At 41.1% G+C, this 21,098-nt stretch overlaps 1 protein-coding gene across 1 annotated transcript in view; it reads left to right on the forward strand.

Moving 5' to 3' along the window:
• Positions 1-8,318: 8,318 nt before the first annotated feature.
• LOC137384497 (myosin-4-like) overlaps positions 8,319-21,098 on the forward strand; it is a 71,053-nt gene continuing 58,273 nt past the window's right edge. The window contains exons 1-22 of the mRNA XM_068058635.1: positions 8,319-8,519; positions 8,628-8,771; positions 8,854-9,010; positions 9,142-9,169; positions 9,271-9,391; positions 9,501-9,593; positions 11,818-11,881; positions 11,979-12,077; positions 12,456-12,559; positions 12,912-13,050; positions 16,524-16,642; positions 16,737-16,886; positions 16,995-17,165; positions 17,260-17,560; positions 17,666-17,736; positions 18,175-18,262; positions 19,208-19,325; positions 19,434-19,557; positions 19,883-20,019; positions 20,159-20,414; positions 20,507-20,749; positions 20,863-21,039. Coding sequence (XP_067914736.1) covers positions 8,319-8,519; positions 8,628-8,771; positions 8,854-9,010; positions 9,142-9,169; positions 9,271-9,391; positions 9,501-9,593; positions 11,818-11,881; positions 11,979-12,077; positions 12,456-12,559; positions 12,912-13,050; positions 16,524-16,642; positions 16,737-16,886; positions 16,995-17,165; positions 17,260-17,560; positions 17,666-17,736; positions 18,175-18,262; positions 19,208-19,325; positions 19,434-19,557; positions 19,883-20,019; positions 20,159-20,414; positions 20,507-20,749; positions 20,863-21,039 — 3,105 coding nt within the window. The remainder of the gene's footprint in view (positions 8,520-8,627; positions 8,772-8,853; positions 9,011-9,141; positions 9,170-9,270; positions 9,392-9,500; positions 9,594-11,817; positions 11,882-11,978; positions 12,078-12,455; positions 12,560-12,911; positions 13,051-16,523; positions 16,643-16,736; positions 16,887-16,994; positions 17,166-17,259; positions 17,561-17,665; positions 17,737-18,174; positions 18,263-19,207; positions 19,326-19,433; positions 19,558-19,882; positions 20,020-20,158; positions 20,415-20,506; positions 20,750-20,862; positions 21,040-21,098) is intronic.

Here is a 21,098-nt window from a genome sequence, read left to right on the forward strand (position 1 = left end):
CCTTTTCAAGGGCAATTAGGGAACGGATAATAAATGCTGTCCTAGCCAGTGATGCCTACATCCCATGGGTGAATAGATAACAAATTAGCCACCCACCTTTAAATTTCAGACTCAAATACAACATTCAGTTGGCTCAAAGTCTTTAGTAACTCTAACATAAAATTTAAAGTTACATAACATACATAACATACAAGGTAGATACAATATTTTATTGTTCATGCATCTTGGCATTGTGCCACAAAGTAGGAGGACATGGGATTAAGTATGTGATGTGGTGAACTTCTATTCTCATCACAAAATGTACAGAATAGACAGGAGGATCTATATCATGATGCACATGGAAAAATCACAGGGTGAATCAAGTCAAGCACATTTAGTTTATCTGTCAGTAAGTCGATCAAGAGCATCATGGTATAAACATGTGAATGGGTTGCCTAGCTATCCTCTTCAACACCAAATCCAGCATTGTCTGCGACATGGTTATAATTTGGAGATTTAGCATGATCATCTTTTGCAACAGTTTAACAGGAGTGGATCGACTTAATTACAGTCTGAAAATTGCACCTTTTATATAAAAACTCTTATTAGGTACTAAAGGTTCAACAATTAGCCTCCTTGAACCTTATTGAACCAACAACGTCTGGCACTATGCTTTCATACACCATTTATAATGCTGAATATTAAGCACAGACCACATCTTAGAGAATAATTAATATACCTATTAAAATTAAATGAAAAAATTAAGCACAAAAATACTGGAAATGTAACAGATAATTCAAGAAATTAATCCATAATGGGTTAATTATCCTTTTTAAGAACTTACGAAAAGTATTTTATTTTTGAGCAGCAATGTCCTGTTTACTGGCTATGTAAATTCAGTAGTTTATTCTCTTTGATTCACATTCATTAACAGAGCAACATGCTACATGTTGTGACCAAGTGAGAAAGAGGTCTAGGGTTCCCTTCCAGCCTTCGCCTTGTCTTACCGTAACAGGGTTTAATTTTAAACACACTGTGCTGAATTTTAATGGCCCCTCGACACCGTGGGTAGCAGCGCAGGAGCCATTAAAATGCTGCGGCGAGAGGCCCGCCTCGTTCCGCAACATCGAGAAGGGCCCACCACATATTACCGGCACCGGCGGCAGGACCTCGGTGCGGCCCCCCCTGCTGCACGGCAGCACCACCACAATTAACATATGGTAAATGGTACTTACCTTTGCTAATTATGCAGCCCTCCGCCTCTCCATCACCACTTCCTGATTTTTTGACGAACGGGCGGCCGTCACTGGCCGTCCCATTCACGATTAGAAAAGCCGGCAGGTCCACAGAGACAGAAGGTTTCACGGCAGAAGGTAAGTTTCTTTTCAGGGGTCTCACTCTGCATACTGGAGGGAGGAGAGATAGGGGGATACACAGGGTCTCACTCTACATTCTTAAAGGGAAGAGGGAGAGGGGCATTACAGGGGTCTCACTCTGCATACTGGAAGGGAGAAGGGAGGACGGAGGAGCGGGCATTACAGGGGTCTCACTCTGCATATGGGAGGAGGGGGGATAATTGCGGTGGTGCTGCCGTGCAGCAGGGGTCTCACTCTGCATTCTTAAAGGGAGGAGGGAGGGGGAGGATACACAGGAGTCTCACTCTACATTCTTAAAGGGAAGGGGTTTGGGATTACTGGTGGGAAAGCTCTGCTGGTATGAAGGGAGGTACTGTGTACCATCCCTCCATTAACAGTGTACGCTCTGTGTTTGTTCATGTTTGTGAAGGAGCAATGGCACACTAGGCACCCTGTGTGTGGGGAGGATGCCAGAAAGGGCAGGAGCATTAAGGTTATATGGATGGTGGGGGCAATCTATTCATCCAGTAGGATCTTGATGTGGTCATGCTGTGCCACTCTGAGTGCTGGCCAAGATGGGCAATGCCATGGCATGCCACATAGTTGATCCAGGAAAGCAGCTGATGTGCCTGTCAACACCAATCCCTGCTGTGTTAGGAGCATCGAATACATGAAGGGTTCAACTTTACTTATCACATGGAAATAGGTATGGCTCATCCTGCATTGTGTGATCCTTTGGTCGTGAGGATCGGTATGCATCAGAGGCAATATCAACAGGCAGGTACGATCCAGGTAGAGGCCCTCGGTCGTGAGGTCACTCATGTGCCCATCAGGCTTCCTGCCAGGCTACCACCTGCAGATCACCATTAAAGGAGCCCTCTCAATCTAGGTGATGCTGATATGTGATCACCGCAGATGCTTGCTGTGAATGTGTGACTGCTTCTCAGGCAGCTGCCATGTCACCTGGGTCTTGCACCAGTCCCGGCTGCCACTGCTGTTCACTGAACTGGCTCAGATGGAGGGGTGGCTTCTTGGAGATAAGGGCTATCCTTTGCAGCCATAGCTCCCGGCACCAGTGAGAGACCCCAACACTGTTACAGAGCAGAGTTACAACACCAGCCAGTGAGCTACATGAGCCACCACTGAGCAGGAGATCGGCATGCTGAAAGAGCGCCTCCAATGCCTGTATGGATAGAGTGATGCCCTGTACTACGGGCCGAAAAGGCCAGCTCCTTTCTTTGCTGCTCTGCACAACTATGCACCCAGTAGGGGCTAGGCCTGGCATGATGAGGAGAGACGTCAACAGGATTCCTCATCGGAATATGAGTACTCTGAGGACCTACAACATGAAAGACGCATTGGAGGCAGATGGCACCCAGGCTCTGCACGCAGGCTAGTAGTGAGCTAGGGATGTATGGAAGTGGCTTATCAGACAAAGGCTGTCTGCTCCATAGGAACCGACATGAGCTCTGCAAGCCACACATAATCCTCGCACACCTGCTGTGCACCAGTCCACATCTGCAACATCCCTGTGCAAACCATTAGATGCAGCAGCTGATTGAGCCAATGTCCATGTCACAGCATCTGTGGAGACGCTCATAAGTAATGGTGACATGGCAATGATGTTATTGCATACGTTGACTCTCCTAAAGGGCCAACGGTGCAAAGGGATGTGAGATTGGTGCTACATGCTGGCACACATCATTCACACAGAGAAAAGGACACACATGTTGGTGAGGAACATTTAGTGAAAGATGTATTTACATTGCTGTGACACCTGTGCATTCCCATTTGTGTCAGTGAGCTACCTGTAAACCTCTGTAATGGTCTATTGAAGTCTCACGTTCTGGAATGTGCAAATTTAACATTATTCACCCAGGTATAGCATACCTACGAGAAGGAATGTTACACTTGAGTGCTTCTCCCAGTTGCCTCCAGAGAAGTCAGCAAATAAAGAGGCCAGAAGCCAGTAGGGCCATCATGATGGAGGTGAAGTGACAGTTGCGGTTGAGGCCTTTCAACCATCATTAGTGCTTGGAGCCTCCTGCCTCGAGGAGCTGAGTGAACAGGAAGGCAGCTGTGTATCTGATTGACTAAGCAGATTGAAGGATTCTAAAATTAACAGTGCAAGGACTGAGAAGAAAGTACAACTTACAGTGAGTCAATTCAATGTCAAATCAGGTATAGAAAGAGAAATAAAGGGAAGGGAAAAAAGGTTGGATTACGAGATTGAGAGAGAAAAGAGACATGGGGGACTTTAATTTTCATGTAGACTGGGCAACCTAAATTTGCAATTATAGTATAGAGGAGGAGTTCATGGAATATATACTAAATAGTTTTCGAGATCAGTATGTTGAGAAACTAACTATGGAACAGTCTATTTTAGATCCAATGGAAAAGGGTTAATTAATAAACTTGTAGTAAAACAGCCTCTGGAGGAGAGTGATGCAACAATAATTGAATTTTATATTGAGCTTGAGCATGATTTATTTAAGTAAAAAAAAGGTTTTAAATCTGAACAAAACTAGATAAGTAGAAGGGTGGAAACTAGTTTAAAAGGTGTGACAGTAGAAAAGCAATGCAATATTTAAAGAATTAATTCATTATTTATAACATATATACATTCCTTTAACAAAATTCCCATGGGAAAAGTGTTCCATCCATGGCTAATAAGAGAAGTTAAAGACAGTTTTAGATTAAAGGAAGAGGCTTATCATGTTGATAAAAAGAATAGGAAGCTTGAGGATGGGATAATATTGGAATTCAGCAAATGATGACCAAGAAATTGATAAAGAAAAAGAGAATATGTGAGTAAACTAGCAAGAGACATAAAAACAGATTGTAAAAGGTTAGATAAGTATGCAAATAGGAAGAGATTTATGAAAGTAAATGTGGATCCCTCAAAGGCAGAGGCAGGAGAAATTATAATAGGGAATAAGAAAATAGCAGAGACATTAAGCAAATACTTTGTATCTGTCCACATGTTAGAAGCCACAAAAAACATTCTGGCAATAGAGGCAAACCAAGGGTCTAGTAAAAATGAGAAAATTGAAGGATATTTTTATTAGCAAAGAAATAGTACTGGAGAAGTTAATGGGACATACAGTTAACAAATCCTCTGGGTCTGATGGCCTGAATCCTAGAATTTTAAAGCGATAGCTACAGATATAGTGGATGTGTTGGTTTTGATCTTCCAGAATTCCCTAGATTCTAGAATAGTCCCCATTGATTGGAAGGTAGCAAACATAACTTCACTATGCAAGAAAGGAGGGAGATAGAAAGCTTGGAACTATTGGCCAGTTAACCTGACATCAGTAGTAGGGAAACTGCTAGGATCTATTATTAGGGATACAGTAACACAGCACTCAGAGAATCAGAACATGGTTACACAGAGTCATCATGGATTTCTGAAAGGTTACTGTTTTTTGAGATTGTAACTAGCAAAGTAGATGAAGGAGAACCAGTGGATATAGTGTATTGGGATTTGTAAAACGCATTCGATAAGGTGCCACACAAGTGGTTATTACTAAAGGTTACGGCTCATGGGATTGGGAGTAATGTATGAACAGAGATTGAGAATTAGTTGACAGACATAAAATAGAAAGTTGGAATAAATAGGACATTGTGGATTGGCAGGGTGTAACTAACAAGGTACCACATGGAACAGTGCTTGAGAATCAGCTGCTTACAATCTATATCAATGACTGAGATATGGGGGCCAAGTGTAATATATACAATTTTGTTGATGATACAAAGTTAAGTGCAAATGTAATCTGTGAGGAGGATGCAAAGAGGCTGCAGAGGGATATAGACAGGTTAAGTGAGTAGGCAAGAACATGACCGATGGAATATAATGTGGGGAAGTGTGAAGTTCTCCACTTTGGAAGGAAAAATAGGAAAGCAGGATACTTCTTAAATGGTGAGAGATTGGGAAATGTTGGTATTTAGAGGGATCTGGATGTTTTTGTACATGAATTACTGGAAATTAACAGATGAGTATAGCAAGCAATTAGGAAAGCAAATGGTGTTAGCCTTTATTTCAAAGGAATTAGACTTTAAGAGTGAGGGAATCTTACAGCAATTGTATAGGGCCTTGGTGAGACCACTCCTGGAGTACTGTATACAGTTTTGATCTCCATACCTAAGGAAGGATATACTTGCCTTAGAGGGACTACAACGAAGGTTCACTAGACTGATTCCTGGGATGAAGGGATTATGCTAAAAGGAGAAATTGTGTAGACAAAGCATATATTCCCTAGAGTTTAGAAGAATCAGAGGGGATCTCATTGATACATTTAAGATACTTAAGCAGCTTGATAGAGTTGATGCTGGGAGGATGGGTGGCTGGCTGAGGAGACTAGAACTAGGGGTCACAATCTCAGAAAAAGGAATCGGCCATTTAGGACTAAGGTATGGCAAAATTTCTCCACACCAATGGTTGTGGATCTTTGGAATTCTCTACTCCAGAGGATGTTGATGCTTATACATTGAATATATTCAAGATAGGGATTACTTCTGTGCCTATTATGCTCTTATAACCTCTAGATGTCTCAAAGCATTTTACAGAAAATTAAGGTTTTTTTTGAAAAACAGCAACTTCACACATATGAACATACGAATTAGGCCACTCAGCCCCTCGAGCCAGCTCCGCCATTCAATAAGTTCATAGCTGAACTGATTACTCCACATTTCCACCTATCCCGATAACCTTTCACCCACTTTCACCCCGTTTAATGCATTTCAATGGTGAGACAGGCAAAGACATGCCATTTTCGCAAAGCAACTGAGAAAGCAACTTTTACATTTTTGAGTTAAACTGTGCATTTGCCTCTCATCCAAAGTGCATAAATAACAGCAGAGCTTTATCACTATTCTGACAGCAAAATCTGACAATGTATCTTTTTTGTTGCAAATTGCCAATTTTTTTACAAATGAATATTGGTGAGTGCCGTTAATTTGCCATTATTTATCCAGAAATTTTTGGATCAATATGTGTAAAAGCCTGTAAGAAAGGTATCATTTTCTATTTGATATTTCAGAAAAAAATACATCTCAGTAATTTTGCATTTTAATTAAAAATACACCCAACTAAACTTTCTATATTGATGCAAGGTGCCGTAGCCATACTTTCAAAATATATATTAACAACAAAGGAATGAGTAGATTTATAAACAGCACAGTATTTTTTGGCGAACAGATTTCTAAATTATAAATGCAGCCTGTGCTTCTCAAGAAAGTGCCACCTGTTCTGCACAAGCCTATTTTAAAGGTTCAGTGGAATGACGATTCTAAAAACTGGACTTGTTATATGTCAGCTTTATATGTTCAACTTATATGGATACACATGATGATGACTGGGATTAATGTTAAAGAATTCCAAACCAAATTGCTGACGTTGTTTCTGTAATTATATCCTGATATTAGAATATCAGTTAATTCAATAAGAAAATCTGCTCATCAGGGTTTTTTATACTAAATATAGGAATTGAACCTGCTGTGCCCACAGAAAAAAACATATATATATGTTGTCTAGAGAACACAGAAAACTGCTGGTGTCCAACCATCAGGGTAAGTTTCTCACTAAATTTCTTTATTTTAATTAGGGTACCGATATTTTTTTTCTCAGTAAAGCAGAGGGGAAAGGATCTAAGCAAGTTATGTAAAATATTAAATTATATAACAGAAAAATAAACCATAAAATTATGTCAAACTGTGTAATGGCCAAATTACATAATTGTAATTGGTATATTTAACTCAGATAAAAATAAGTAAAATTAATTTATCTATTCTGTCTTTTCTTCTGCTAGAATTGCTGTGGAAGATTTTTATTCTTACCTGGGACTGATAAAGGTAACGGATGTTAAGACAAGCAAATGTAAACTACATTCCTTGAATAGAAAATTAATCAGATGAGTTTACTATCAATGTCTGAAATTGAGCTTGATGGCAAGTGCTGGGTATCTTTCAGACAAAAGACATCCAGTTTAATTAGATGTCCGTTAGACACTAATGATTGCCAACCGGTTGTTATCCAATACTGCACTACAAGCAGATGGTTCAGCAGCCATAAGCACAGCATATTGTAGCAGTCCAATGACATATAAATATTGCACACTGTAACAGTGGGGGTGGGGCGATCATCATTTCCTACAGTTACAAAACACTTAATCTAAAAGTATTTAGTGTAATCGAAACGAATTATACGAATATCTACATTCCAACGAACGATGAGTAAAATCACTGTCAAGCAATACATAAATATATATCAATATGCTAGACAAATGAATGTTAACATTAAAAGATATGTTAACACGGTGCTTTCGAACTATTTGTCTCGTTGCAGCACTATTAAATCAAGCAGTATATAATTGCTCTGGTTCTGAAAATTTAAAGCCACATTCGGTCTTTTGGCAGTAATACGTGAGTGGCAGACCAAAGTCGCGTTTTAGTTCCTTTTAAAAACTACCAGGAAAATCGCAACAATTTGCTTCATGTGAGAAACAGTTACGCTGGGTATAATATATGGTTCATCAAGGCTCTTTATACAATCTTATAGTCCTGAACATATAAACTGTATTTTACAATCCGGTGTCCATCAAATCACCAGAACATCAATTTGAAGCTTACACTAAATAATAAACGATGCGATATTTAGCAGATCTCGCAATTAAATGCAACGACTTTTAACAACATGCTATCAGATGAACTCTACTTCGTGAATTACTGTGACATGGAACAAATTCAAATAAAACAATGGATCATCACAATTCAGAAATAAAGCGATAGGAATTAATTGTTTAATTAGTTAATCTGTCCCCTACAAGCAGTAGCTAATTAGATTAAGTTCAAACGTGACATCTTTCTTTCAAATAAGAGGAATTATTTACTCGTGTCAAGAAGTAATGCACTAAAATATGCTGACTTTATTCGGTATTACATTATTTATACAAATATGCATGTACACTCTAGCAATAAACCGAAGCCATGGGGGATGCGGAAATGGCAGTGTTTGGAGTGGCGGCGCCGTTTTTGCGGAAGTCTGATAAGGAAAGACTGGAAGCTCAGAATCGACCATTCGATGCTAAATCTGCCTGCTATGTCCCTGACGACAAAGAATTGTACGTTAAAGGGACAGTCACGAGCAAGGAGGGTGGCAAAGCCACAGTGGAGACATTGGATAAGAGGGTCAGTTGAAAAACTCAAAATAAGTAAATCATCCTGAAAAGCCTGACTTGTCTTCACGAAAACTACATTTCTTTAAATAACACGGTAGGTCTGCTGATTATTTTTCAGACAGTGACTGTCAAAGAAGACCAAGTTCTCCCAATGAATCCGCCAAAATTCGATAAAATCGAGGACATGGTCATGTTGACCCACTTGAATGAAGCATCTGTGCTGTATAACCTCAAAGAGCGTTACGCAGCCTGGATGATTTATGTGAGTACAATAGCTTCAGATTACAAAATGAAAGCGATAATTGAAGAAATTCAAGATGGTTAATTGCTTTTCCCGACTTTAGACCTACTCTGGGCTATTTTGTGTGACCGTGAACCCCTACAAGTGGTTGCCAGTGTACAACCCCGAGGTAGTGACTGGTTACAGAGGCAAGAAGCGACAAGAAGCTCCTCCCCACATCTTCTCCATCTCTGACAACGCCTATCAGTTCATGCAAACTGGTAAGTATGTATGTAGGCTTTTGATTTTTTTATCTGTTCAGCAGTTTTTGATTCTCGTTAAAACGAGAAGGACGGAACAAATTTATGCAACATTCTGTTATCTGCACTCTCAACATTGATCTTATTTACAGATCGTGAAAATCAGTCCATCTTGATCACGTAAGTGTTGCTGGTTTAATATATTCCCGCAAAGATTGGTCGTTAAGTAGTGGAATTGGAATTGACTCCATTTCTTCATTTTCCACTCTCGCTCCTTCCAGCGGAGAATCCGGTGCCGGAAAGACTGTGAACACGAAACGTGTCATCCAGTACTTTGCATCAGTTGGAGCCTCTGGGGACGCAGCCAAGAAGAAGGAAGCTCAACAATCTGGGAAGATGAAGGTTAAATAAAACTGATACTATAAAATGTGGCAACTTTGTTGTTTAACTGTAATTCATTTCTTCACTTGGTAAATGGTCCAACTCCTGGTAATCCAAATTATTTTTTCAGGGGTCCCTGGAGGATCAAATCATCCAGGCTAACCCATTGCTGGAAGCCTTTGGTAATGCCAAGACAGTGAGAAATGACAATTCATCTCGCTTCGTAAGTGTCATGAGCATTTGCTGCAGTTGCATATATTACAGCCCATAGTGTATAGGATTCTTATTAACAGATATGGTATATAAACTATTTCTGCTGGTTGGGGAGCTTAGGGCTGGAAATCTATGGCCCCCAAACCAGCAGGCATGGATGGGGGAGGTAAAATTGAGTGGGAGGTGGGGGATCCATTCCCAACCCCTTCCCGCTGCAATTTTACACAGTGGCAGTGAGAAACTGCCCACCCCAGGCCAATCAAGGCACTTAAGTGGCCAATTAACTGGCACTTCAGGGCCTCCTCCCACTGCCACGGTCATTTTACCAATGACACCTTAATGGCCACCTCAAGAACCCTGCCTGGTAAAACCAGATGGCCTTCTTGCAGGCTTGGGAGTGCTTCCTGATAGGGCACGCTGTGCCCCACAGAGGGCCGCCCTCGAAGCCCCAACCGCCCCCAACACACAATATTCCGTCCGCTTCCCCCCACCCCCCTGCCAGCTCCCCTTGCCTTGCTGGGCCTGATGGCTTTTCCTGGGCGAGGCCCTAAAAACTTACCTGTCTTCCGGGGCCATCCTTCACCTTGCTTGCAATAGTTGGGTGTAGTCCCAGCAGTGGCCACCACTTCCAGTGTCGCTGCTGGACTAAGATCTGCCAGCCCGCTCATTGGCTGGCAGCTCCATTAGGCAGGATTCCTGCCTCAAGGAGGTGGAAGTCCTGCGCAAGACCAATTAAAGGTTTCTGGAGCATAAAATCCCAGCCTAGCTCCCCAGGCCCGGCGGAGGTGGGCTTGCCATTGACATTTCGGCAGTTGTGCGGGGCCTCCCACCAACACAAGATTCTGTCCAAAGTCTAGGGGCATGGTCTAAAAATTGGAGCCAGACCTTTCAGGTATGAAATTAGAAAACATTTGTACACACAAAGGGCTGAATTTTATTCGGGTGCTGCACTCTGCAGCGGCACTCTTTAATCTCAGCGCAGCTCCCGCATTCAATGGCAGCCGAGGATCCCCCATGATATTAAGCGCAGGGGCTCATTTAAATAGTGGGGGCGGAGTGGCCACCCCCGATGATATAAGTCCTCAGGAGAAATTTAAATTTTTAAAGGTAAATTATGAAGAATTATTGCCTAAAAATTACAGACATAATGGAGGCCCTTTCCCATTTCCCCCCCCCCCCCCCCCCACCCCCAATTTTTTTTTAAGGGACATCGGCATAAAATAAAACTTTATCAACCTGTACTTTCCCTTCCAACCTCTTTACATTTGCCCTTCAACCCCTTCCCACCATCCCCACATCCAATTAAAATTGATTTTCCCACTCCTCCACCCCTCCCTCCCTGAAAATTTTATTGCTTCCCCCTCTCCACCAGGTTCTCGCCCGGAACTCTGTATTGAGTTCCGAAAGCGCGCGCAGCACGAACGGCGGCCGTAATATCGGAGTGGGACGGCTACCGCCTGCAGGTAAGTATATTTAAATATGTCAAATGTTCATTTGCATATTTAGATGAAGGGCCCGCCGCCATGCAGCTGGGGTGGGGGGGGGGGTGGGGGGCTGCACCATGGTCCCAGCGCCAGTGGTAATATGCACCGGGCCCTTCTCGACGTAGTGGGTCAAGGCCGGCCTCTCCCTGCAGCAGTGGGTCATCCTTGCTGCTGGTTTAATGCCAGCTGTGGGGGAGGGGGGGGGGGGGGGGGTGGGGAAGAGGTCCTTAAGTGGCTGTTAATAGGCCTCTTAAGGACCGCAGGTGACCTCTGGGCAGGAAGGCAGTCTTCAGCCTATCCGACCCCCAACAAAATTGCAGAGCGACAGGAAGACCCTCCACCTCTTTGCCAGAACTCAATGGGTCCTCCAGAGTCCTAGGTTGTCCCGGGTGGGGCAGGGGAGGGGGGAATAAAATTCAGCCCAAGGTGTGGTAGATGTGTGGAACTCTCTTTCACAATCTTGATCCTACACCAATTATAAATATTAAGGATGAGGTTGATAGATTTCAAAGCTGTAAAGGGAGATGGGCAAAGGCGGGTATATAGAGTTAAGTCCCAAATCAGCCATGATCTCTTTGAGTGACGACAGAACAAGCTACAGGCCATAAATGGCTTATACTGTTCCTAAGTTGCTATGTCCCTAACAAATTAATGTAACAATCAGGCTGTTCCAATAACACAAATTATATAGTGTGCATGTTCCGATATCATGTTTCAAATCTCTGATTTGAATAACCTTTACATTTTAAGGGTAAATTCATCCGAATTCACTTCGGCACCACGGGGAAACTGGCTTCTGCTGATATTGAAACCTGTAAGTGCTGTTGAACTTGTTTTGCTATAAATCAATTTTTGGACTTACACACAGGTTCTTCAGTAAATCTACATTTATATGTGTACATTCTCTCCAGATCTACTAGAAAAATCCAGAGTAACATTCCAGCTGAAAGCTGAAAGGAGTTATCACATTTTCTACCAGATGATGACTAACCATAAACCAGAAATTGTTGGTAAGGAATGACGTTTTGGAATGTTACTACCTTCAATTTTTTATTGTCTGCTAATATACAAACAATTTATTTTTGCAATACATCTTTATCTCAGTCTATAATTAGATAGATAGAAATAAAACCCTAGTTCATCTATTATAATTTAATGACTTTTATTTTCATACTTCCCTTTCAACTTTATCTGATTTTCATTTTATAAGCCTATCTCCTGTCTATATTGCTTTCAGTGGTGTCTTAGTACAGTGTTGAATTAAACTAATTTTGAGACGTTGGCTGAAAGGTTTCCCCTTCCAAACAGTAATACTGGCGATATGGTACCTTTCTTTCATTTAGTTAATCAAAAGTTTTCTGACAAAATGTTTATTTTGCTTTCTGCAGAGGCTTGTCTCATTACCACCAACCCCTATGATTATCCATTCATCAGCCAGGGTGAGATTACTGTCAAGAGTATTGACGATACAGAAGAATTGGTTGCAACTGATGTGGGTAACAGCTGTACATCTTTATTTATATTTTCTTATCCCAACTCGTGCATCTTAAGGCATATACATTTTTGCGCAGTCATCACCAATAACCCATTTTGCTATAAAAATGCACACATTTAGAATGAAGATGTAGAATATACATAGAAAAGGGTAATAATGAAAAAGATGTCACCAGCAGTGTTTATCTGCACTGTCAGAAAGGAAGTTAAAATTTAGAATTTTTGAATTAGAAGATGCAACATAAAAACATTTTAAAGTAAATTTTAAAAGTTTCCACAAAGAGTAGATGAAGCTGTTTCAGCATATGTATCTTTTTGTTGGATTCTAACTCTATTGTTTGAATTTAAAGACCGCTATAGATATCCTGGGCTTTATCACTGAAGAGAAATGGGGCATCTACAAACTCACTGGTGCAGTCATGCACTTTGGTAACATGAAATTCAAACAAAAACAACGTGAGGAGCAGGCTGAGCCCGATGGCACAGAAGGTAACAATTACATACCTCTCACTTCACTGCAGTATTTACTAACATATATACTTATTCAAAATAATATTTCAATTCAACACATATAAACAGCGGTATAACTGCACTTGCCTGGTTCCATTCTTATCTATCTAATCATAGCCATAGTAGCACTTGCAATGGCTTCTCTTACTGCTCCTGTACCATTATCTCTGATGTTCACTAATGATCAGGCTGAACAAGACTGTTTGCAACCTTGGTGTCATATATAACCTGAGATGAGCTTCTGACCACATTTCCATGCCATCACCAAAACCGCCTATTTCCACCTCCCTAACTTTGCCCAATTCAACTGATCTACTGCTGATACCCTCATCCATGCGTTTGTTGCCTCTAGACATGATTATTCCAACATAGTCCTGGCTGGCCTCCACATTCTGTCCTCCGTAAACTTGAGGTCAAGCAAAACTCTACTGCTCGTGTCCTTCATTGCGCCAAGTTCTGTTCCCCCATCGCTGATCGACATAGACTCCTGGTTAAGCCATGCCTCGATTTTAAAATTCTCATCCTTGTTTTCAAGTCCCACCATGGCCTCTTCCCCCTCCCTATCTCTGTAATCTCCTCCAGCCCCACAACCTTCCGAGATATCAGTGCTCATCTAATTTTGGCCTTTTTGAATATCTCCAATTTTAACTGCGTCCGCTGCATGCACTGGAAGCAGCTGATATGGTGCTTTTATGACATCACTCAGTTCATGCAGCTGATGTGATACTCAACTCTAAATTTGGACCATGCTAGTCCAAATTCACTTCCCACTCACTGAAGATCAAGCATTCAGCTGCAAGGGTTGCTCAGTACTAGCAGGGACAGGGACCCAAATCGCAGGTTAAGTAATGTTGAATAACCTCTGTCATTGCAAAGTCTCTGGAAGCACTAGAGTATTTTTGGAGGTGTTGTGCTGAGTTCCCGGATTTGGCAGGAAATGTTTGCCACATCCTCACAGGAAGAGCAAAGGATTTGGTGACCTGTTCCCACAAAGGCTGCAACTGGCATGGGGGCTGCAGTTGAAGTGACTCTGGGACTGCAGAATGACAGGGAGGTGAAGCTGAGACTGCAGAGATGGGAAGCTCTATGTGAGGGCTTTCTGCCTGAGGGCTCTCTGCCAGCCAGGAACTGGACTCCTCCTTGCTCTCTGGGAGGCCATCTAATCCATACAGCATCTCTCTGTGCACGACCTGTATGTGCCCTTTAGAGATCCTCATCCGAGTCCCCTGTAACAGAACTTGTCTGCAACCTTGCCTTCTGTTGAGCTGGCAAACAAATCATCCTTTACCCCTGGCCTGGTTGCAGCCCACTCATACCCTGTGACTCAACAAGTGCTGATCTTAACTCTGTACTAGCTTCCAAGGAACGTGCAGGGCCAGTATCTAAGCTGGTGCCTGCAAATATCAGATCATGTGATAGGGCATTGTTATGACCGAGGCAGGATGAGTGCACTGTTTATTCTAGTCCCACTTCTCCACAGGTCACAACATATATTTAAATTTCCCCACTTACCAATACAGTCGATCATATACGCTATTTTTCTCCAAAATAAAACACACCAACCAGGTGTGTTTTATAACAGTTTATTATAAACCAAGTCTTAACCAATAATGAAGTAAAACATACAAGTTGAAATATTAAAGCCCCTTATTTATCCTAGCCCACACACACACACACATGCTTACACACCAGTTAAGCAGGAAAAAATATAAAAGGGATTTTTGTTTACAGCTGTTACAAAGAAATAGAAGGAATAAAAAAACATCATTTAGGCTGAAAAGGTATGGAAAGATGTCCTTTTGTCGGTTTGGTGTCCGAAATGTGCAAAGACAGCCATCACTAGGATCTTCCTAGAGCAGTTCTTTCCAGGTGATGTTGAAGATCAGTCATGGTAGGCTTTCCAAGAGATGCAGCTACAGAGGCTCCAAATAGGTCTTACAGCAGGAATGCAGCAACAAGGTTTTGGTTCCCACATATTCGATATACAAAGTTCCTTTAAACATACAGGGTTTCTTCAAATACAGGAGGAAATGGGAAACTGCCACACTGTATACAGGGTTTGTTTTCAAAAGTGAGAAAACTGAGGTGTTCTTTCTTCCGGCAGGCAAAATCAACTTACTGTTGTAACAGTTCAAAATGAAACTAAAACAGTTCAGAAGTCAAATCACCTGACGTCCATAAATATTGGCCTGTCACTCCTCCTTTGTAAATATCTCTCCATGTCAAAAATAACCCCTGCTGGTTTTTTTGAAAACAGACACATTCCAGTAACTGTTTACAGTTCAAACTCAGTCCAAACCTTCTGGCAACCTCCTTTAAAAAAAACACCCAAAGTTCCAGCATCTATGGAATCCTGTTCCATTTTAAAATACAAATTCTCAAAATTTAACACAAAAATGGAAACACTCATAACAGCATATTCACCAGTGCTGTGCTGCTGTTCTTCTCCTCCTGGTGCTGTTAGCGATTCACAGACAGCAGTTCTTTCCTGTCTGAAAACAGAAAATCAGAAGGGGAAGGTTGGGGTAGGGAAACAAGTGGAGGGGTGGGAAGTAGGATGTCCATGGTTGCACCAACTGCAGCTTGCTCATCATGTCAGATAGCAGGATGAGGGTGAGTTGGGTGTTGAGAAGGGGCATAAGACACAAATGTACCATAATCCTCAATATTCTCAGCAATGCCAGATGGCATGGGCGCAGTCACAGCTGGCCCCATGATGCAGAGACCCATCTCCTCCATAAGGTTCAGGAGATGTCCTCTGCCAGTTCTGCTCTGCTCCCTTCTATAGTGTGCCACTTTGTCCTGCAAGAGAAGGGGAAGGATATCAATCATTGTGTAGCACTGTGGGTGACGTGCCTGCCATAGCTGAATAGTTGGAGGTATGTGGAGGTAGCAAGCGGTGTGTGTGAGGCTGATAGCATTGGAATTTACAAATTCCAATGGCTTAACATTTCAAAGAAAGCCCCTCCATTGGACTATTCAGTTTCCATGTGCAAGTGGTATCAATGATAAAAACCAGTAGGCTGCTACAATGAGAAAAGACAAAATTAAAAGTTTGTCAAAATAAACCTAACTGAAGCAAATTTTCAAATTGTATTGACCTTTTAACAATAGTGATTGCATTTGAAAAGTAATCCATTATTTATGAAAAGATTTAGGACATTCAGAGGATGTGATACTGCTTGATAAAGAGCTGTTTTTTTCATTTACCCAATTTGCCTAAAGTCATATAAAATATGCAATACAGAGAGAGTCTGCTCTTGTCATATTCACATCTGTGCAGCATTATTAATCTGAAAATCAAAAAGTGTGTAGGTGTTCAACTAACATTTAAAAATATATAAAGCAGTTAATTAAGTGGCAGAAAAACATATTTAATGTTTTTTTTACCCCAAGCATCAATTCATACATAGTTCACAAATATAATTAATTCCCTTTTATTTTTTGGTCAGATGCTGACAAGGTTGCTTACCTGACTGGATTCAACTCTGCAGATTTGCTAAAGGCTTTATGCTATCCCCGAGTAAAGGTTGGCAATGAATTTGTAACCAAAGGTCAGACTGTTCAGCAGGTACATTTTCCAAGAATTTTAGTAAAACAATATTTAAGTAAACATTTAATTTAGGCTGCTGCTTTAGGCTAAAGCGTATATTGTGTTCTTTCAGGTCTACAACTCAGTTGGTGCCCTTGCCAAATCAATTTTTGAGAAAATGTTCTTGTGGATGGTTGTCCGTATCAATCAGCAATTGGACACAAAACAAGCCAGACAGTTTTTCATTGGTGTGCTGGATATTGCTGGGTTCGAAATTTTTGATGTAAGAATCAGAAACATAAATATCAACAAAATAAGTTAGTTAAACTTAACAGCATTAAAACCATAATCCAACGATTAAATAATACTTTAAATTGCTCTACATGTTCAGTTCAACAGCTTGGAACAGTTATGTATCAACTTCACTAATGAGAAACTGCAGCAGTTCTTCAACCACCACATGTTTGTTCTGGAACAAGAAGAGTACAAGAAGGAAGGAATTGAATGGGAATTCATTGACTTTGGTATGGATCTGGCTGCTTGCATTGAACTCATTGAAAAGGTAGGTGAAACAATGTACTTTGTTAATGTGTATCATTTTATTAATTTCAAGAATGAAAACTAGCTTGATGTTAATATATGTGTGGTAACCTCAGCCCATGGGTATCTTCTCAATCCTGGAAGAGGAGTGCATGTTCCCCAAGGCATCAGACACTTCTTTCAAGAATAAACTGTATGATCAGCATCTTGGCAAGTCAAATAACTTCCAGAAACCCAAGCCTGCCAAAGGAAAGGCTGAAGCTCACTTTTCACTGGTCCATTATGCTGGCACTGTGGACTACAACATTACTGGCTGGCTGGATAAGAACAAGGACCCCCTGAATGAAACTGTAATTGGACTATTCCAGAAATCATCAGTAAAACTTCTGGCTCAACTCTATGCTGCATCCACTGAAGGTAAAATTCCACTACATTCAAATGTTAGTATTGCTTTTTGCTCGCATTGTATTCTTCCCTTTCTTAATAAGTTTAGAACAAACAAACTTCTTGTTTTTTTTGTAGCTGAAACCACTGGCAAGAAAGGTGGCAAAAAGAAGGGCTCTTCCTTCCAGACAGTATCTGCTCTGTTTAGGGTATGAATTTCTCTGACATGTACATTTTACAACATGTACTGAATTAAGTCTTAATAAATTTTAGTGGCTAGCAAAACATTGATTTCAGTGTGTCAAATAGGATTAGTAAAATACTCTTGTACTATCGATAGAATCATAGAATGGTAACAGCACAGAAGGAGGCTGTCAGGTCCAGCGTGTCTGTGCCGGCTCTCTGCAAGAGCAACTCACATAGTCTCACTCCCCTGCTTTTTCCCCATAGCCCTGCAAATTTTTTCTCTTGAGGTAATTATCCAGTTCTCTTTTGAAGGCCTTGATTGAATCTGCCTCCACCACACTCTCAGGCAGTGCATTCCAGATCCTAACCACTCGTTGCCTAAAAATGTTTTTCCTCATTATTGTTACAAATAACATGGGATGAAACTGGAGATCAATATAACTTTCTTTTTCACCTCACAGGAAAACTTAGGCAAGCTGATGACTAACCTGAGAACTACGCATCCACATTTTGTGCGATGTATAATCCCCAACGAGACAAAGACACCAGGCAAGTGTGATTCCCTCGCTATACACTACGGGCTGGATTTTATCAGCCCCCCAACATAGGGGGTCGTGGCGGGGGTCCTGTAAAATACCTCTGGGAAATGCCCGCCACAGGCCTTGATGCCAGGAAGGCCCCGCCCCACATTAACAGCAGCGGCGAGGCTTTGTGGCGGCCCCCCCCCACCCACTGCTTGGCAATGGAAACCTCATTTAAATACGGTAATAAATGTTAATTAATGAATAAATACTTACCTCATCATGACGGCTGCCCCACTTCGATATTCTGGCTGATTGCCAGAACTCCCGCGGGTTCGGATCTCCATTCGGAGATCTGAGGTGGGACACTGGTGGGGAGGAGTTAAGTTTTCAGGGCAGGAGGGGGAGGGGAAACAGGGAAAACTCTTGTGATTGGTGGACGGGATGGTGAGAAGGGGTTGAAGGTGAAAGAGAATAAAGTTCGAGAGGGAAAGATTGGGATTGGAATGTCAGTTTTTTTGGGGGGAGCAGAGGGAAACTAATAAAGATTTTACACATTTTGTGGGGGGTTGGGAGAGAGGATTGAAACTGTTAATAAAGTTGTCAATTTAATTTTCATGTCCTGCAACTTTAAAAATGTAAATCGAACTGAAGGGCTGGAAGCCCTTTAAAAATGGCACCTGACGCCATTACCGGGAGGGAGTGCCTGCCCCCTCTACGTCATCGGGGGCGGTTGAACCGCCCTGGCCATGAAAATGAGCCGCCACGCTAAATATCGTGGCGGCTCCATGGAAGACACCTTGCGCGTGCTCCGTGCCTTTTTTGAAGCTTGAGCTGGAAAAATTCAGCCCTACATTTACCAGAAAATAAATCACAATTGAAATCAGTAATGGATGCAGTCCTGTTTTTGATTTAATAGGTTATAAGAAAATACTTTGGTGTGCTGATTTAATCATTGGGTTGCATCCAACAGGTGCCATGGATAACGTCCTTGTCATACACCAGCTGAGGTGCAATGGTGTGCTTGAAGGTATCAGAATTTGCAGAAAGGGATTTCCAAGCAGAATCATCTACAGTGACTTCAAGCAAAGGTAATGAATCTCAAACTATACATTTCAATTTTCGTTCCTATGAAATTGTTGAGTATATGCATTTCTAATGAGAAAAACAATAACGTGCTTAAACCTCTAATACAACAGATACAGAATTCTTAATGCAAGTGCCATTCCTGAAGGTCAGTTCATTGATAGCAAGAAGGCTTCAGAGAAGTTATTGGGGTCCATTGATGTAGATCATACACAGTACAAATTTGGACACACAAAGGTAATTATATTTAAAATCTAAGTTTCTCACTGTGAAATAATATGTTGATGAACCTATGAACACAACTTTAAATTTAAGTTGGAAAGCATCAAAGTTGCCTTATTGCTCCTGTGTTATTACGGAACTAGACACATGGAGCTATTCCAGACCAATTACAAACTGCTCCACGAGGATGAGGACAAACCAATTGCATGCAGTGCAAATGCCACACAGACTTTCTAGTATCATTTCAACAAAACAAAAACAAATTTAATCATGTTTTTAAAATTGATTATATTTAGTACGTTGAACATGAAAGGTGAACACTTGCTTCAATTTATTTAAGGTGTTCTTCAAGGCTGGTCTCTTGGGTACACTTGAAGAGATGAGAGATGAAAAATTGGCACAACTCATTACCCGCACCCAGGCTCTTTGCCGTGGATACCTAATGAGGGTTGAATTCAGGAGAATGATGGAAAGGAGGTAAATATCATCACCTAGGAGCATCCAAAAATATATTTTCCAGTAAAAAGTATTTTATACAATACTATACTATTTAACCCTTACACAAAAAAGCTACAAGACGATTGTTATGAACTGTGTTGCCCTGACTTTCTTTTAGGGAAGCACTGTACACTCTACAGTACAACATCCGTTCCTTCACAAATGTCAAACACTGGCCATGGATGCAATTGTATTTCAAGATCAAACCTCTCCTGAAGAGTGCTGAAACTGAAAAGGAAATGGCGAATATGAAGGATGAGTTTGAGAAAACTAAGGAGGCACTTGCCAAATCTGAAGCACGAAGGAAGGAATTAGAAGAGAAAATGGTGGCTATTGTACAGGAAAAGAACAATCTTGAACTTCAAGTCCAAGCGGTATAAACATTTGCAATTTTAATATAACACACTTTGTATATAATTTATAAAAGCCGTAGCCTGGTATAATTCATTGTATCACTTTTTTGCAGGAAAGTGAAACTCTGGCAGATGCAGAAGAAAGATGTGAGGGACTCATTAAAAATAAAATTCAATTGGAGGCTAAAGTGAAGGAAGCTAATGAAAGATTGGAAGATGAAGAGGAGATAAATGCTGAACTCACAGCTAAGAAGAGAAAACTGGAGGATGAGTGTTCTGAACTGAAGAAAGATATTGACAATTTGGAGCTCACCTTAGCCAAAGTTGAAAAAGAAAAACATGCCACTGAGAACAAGGTATGAATAGATGATTTCTACATTTGATAGATATGCAATTCATGGAAGGATTTTCATATCTGTTGATGCATTTCGTGAAATTCTTCTAAATATTTTATCCTTACTGAACATAGGTTAAAAACCTCACCGAAGAGATGGCTAGTCTTGATGAAAACATTGCTAAAATAACAAAGGAAAAGAAAGCCCTCCAAGAGGCCCATCAGCAGACTTTGGATGACCTTCAGGCTGAGGAAGACAAAGTCAACACTCTAACCAAAACAAAGACTAAGCTGGAACAACAAATTGATGATGTAAGTATTTTTAAACACAACTAAGTCAAATGGGGTTGACAATATCATCATTGTTTAAA

This window comes from Heterodontus francisci, chromosome 26 (genome assembly GCF_036365525.1).
Source record: "Heterodontus francisci isolate sHetFra1 chromosome 26, sHetFra1.hap1, whole genome shotgun sequence".
In the NCBI taxonomy this organism is placed as follows: Eukaryota; Metazoa; Chordata; class Chondrichthyes; order Heterodontiformes; family Heterodontidae; genus Heterodontus; species Heterodontus francisci.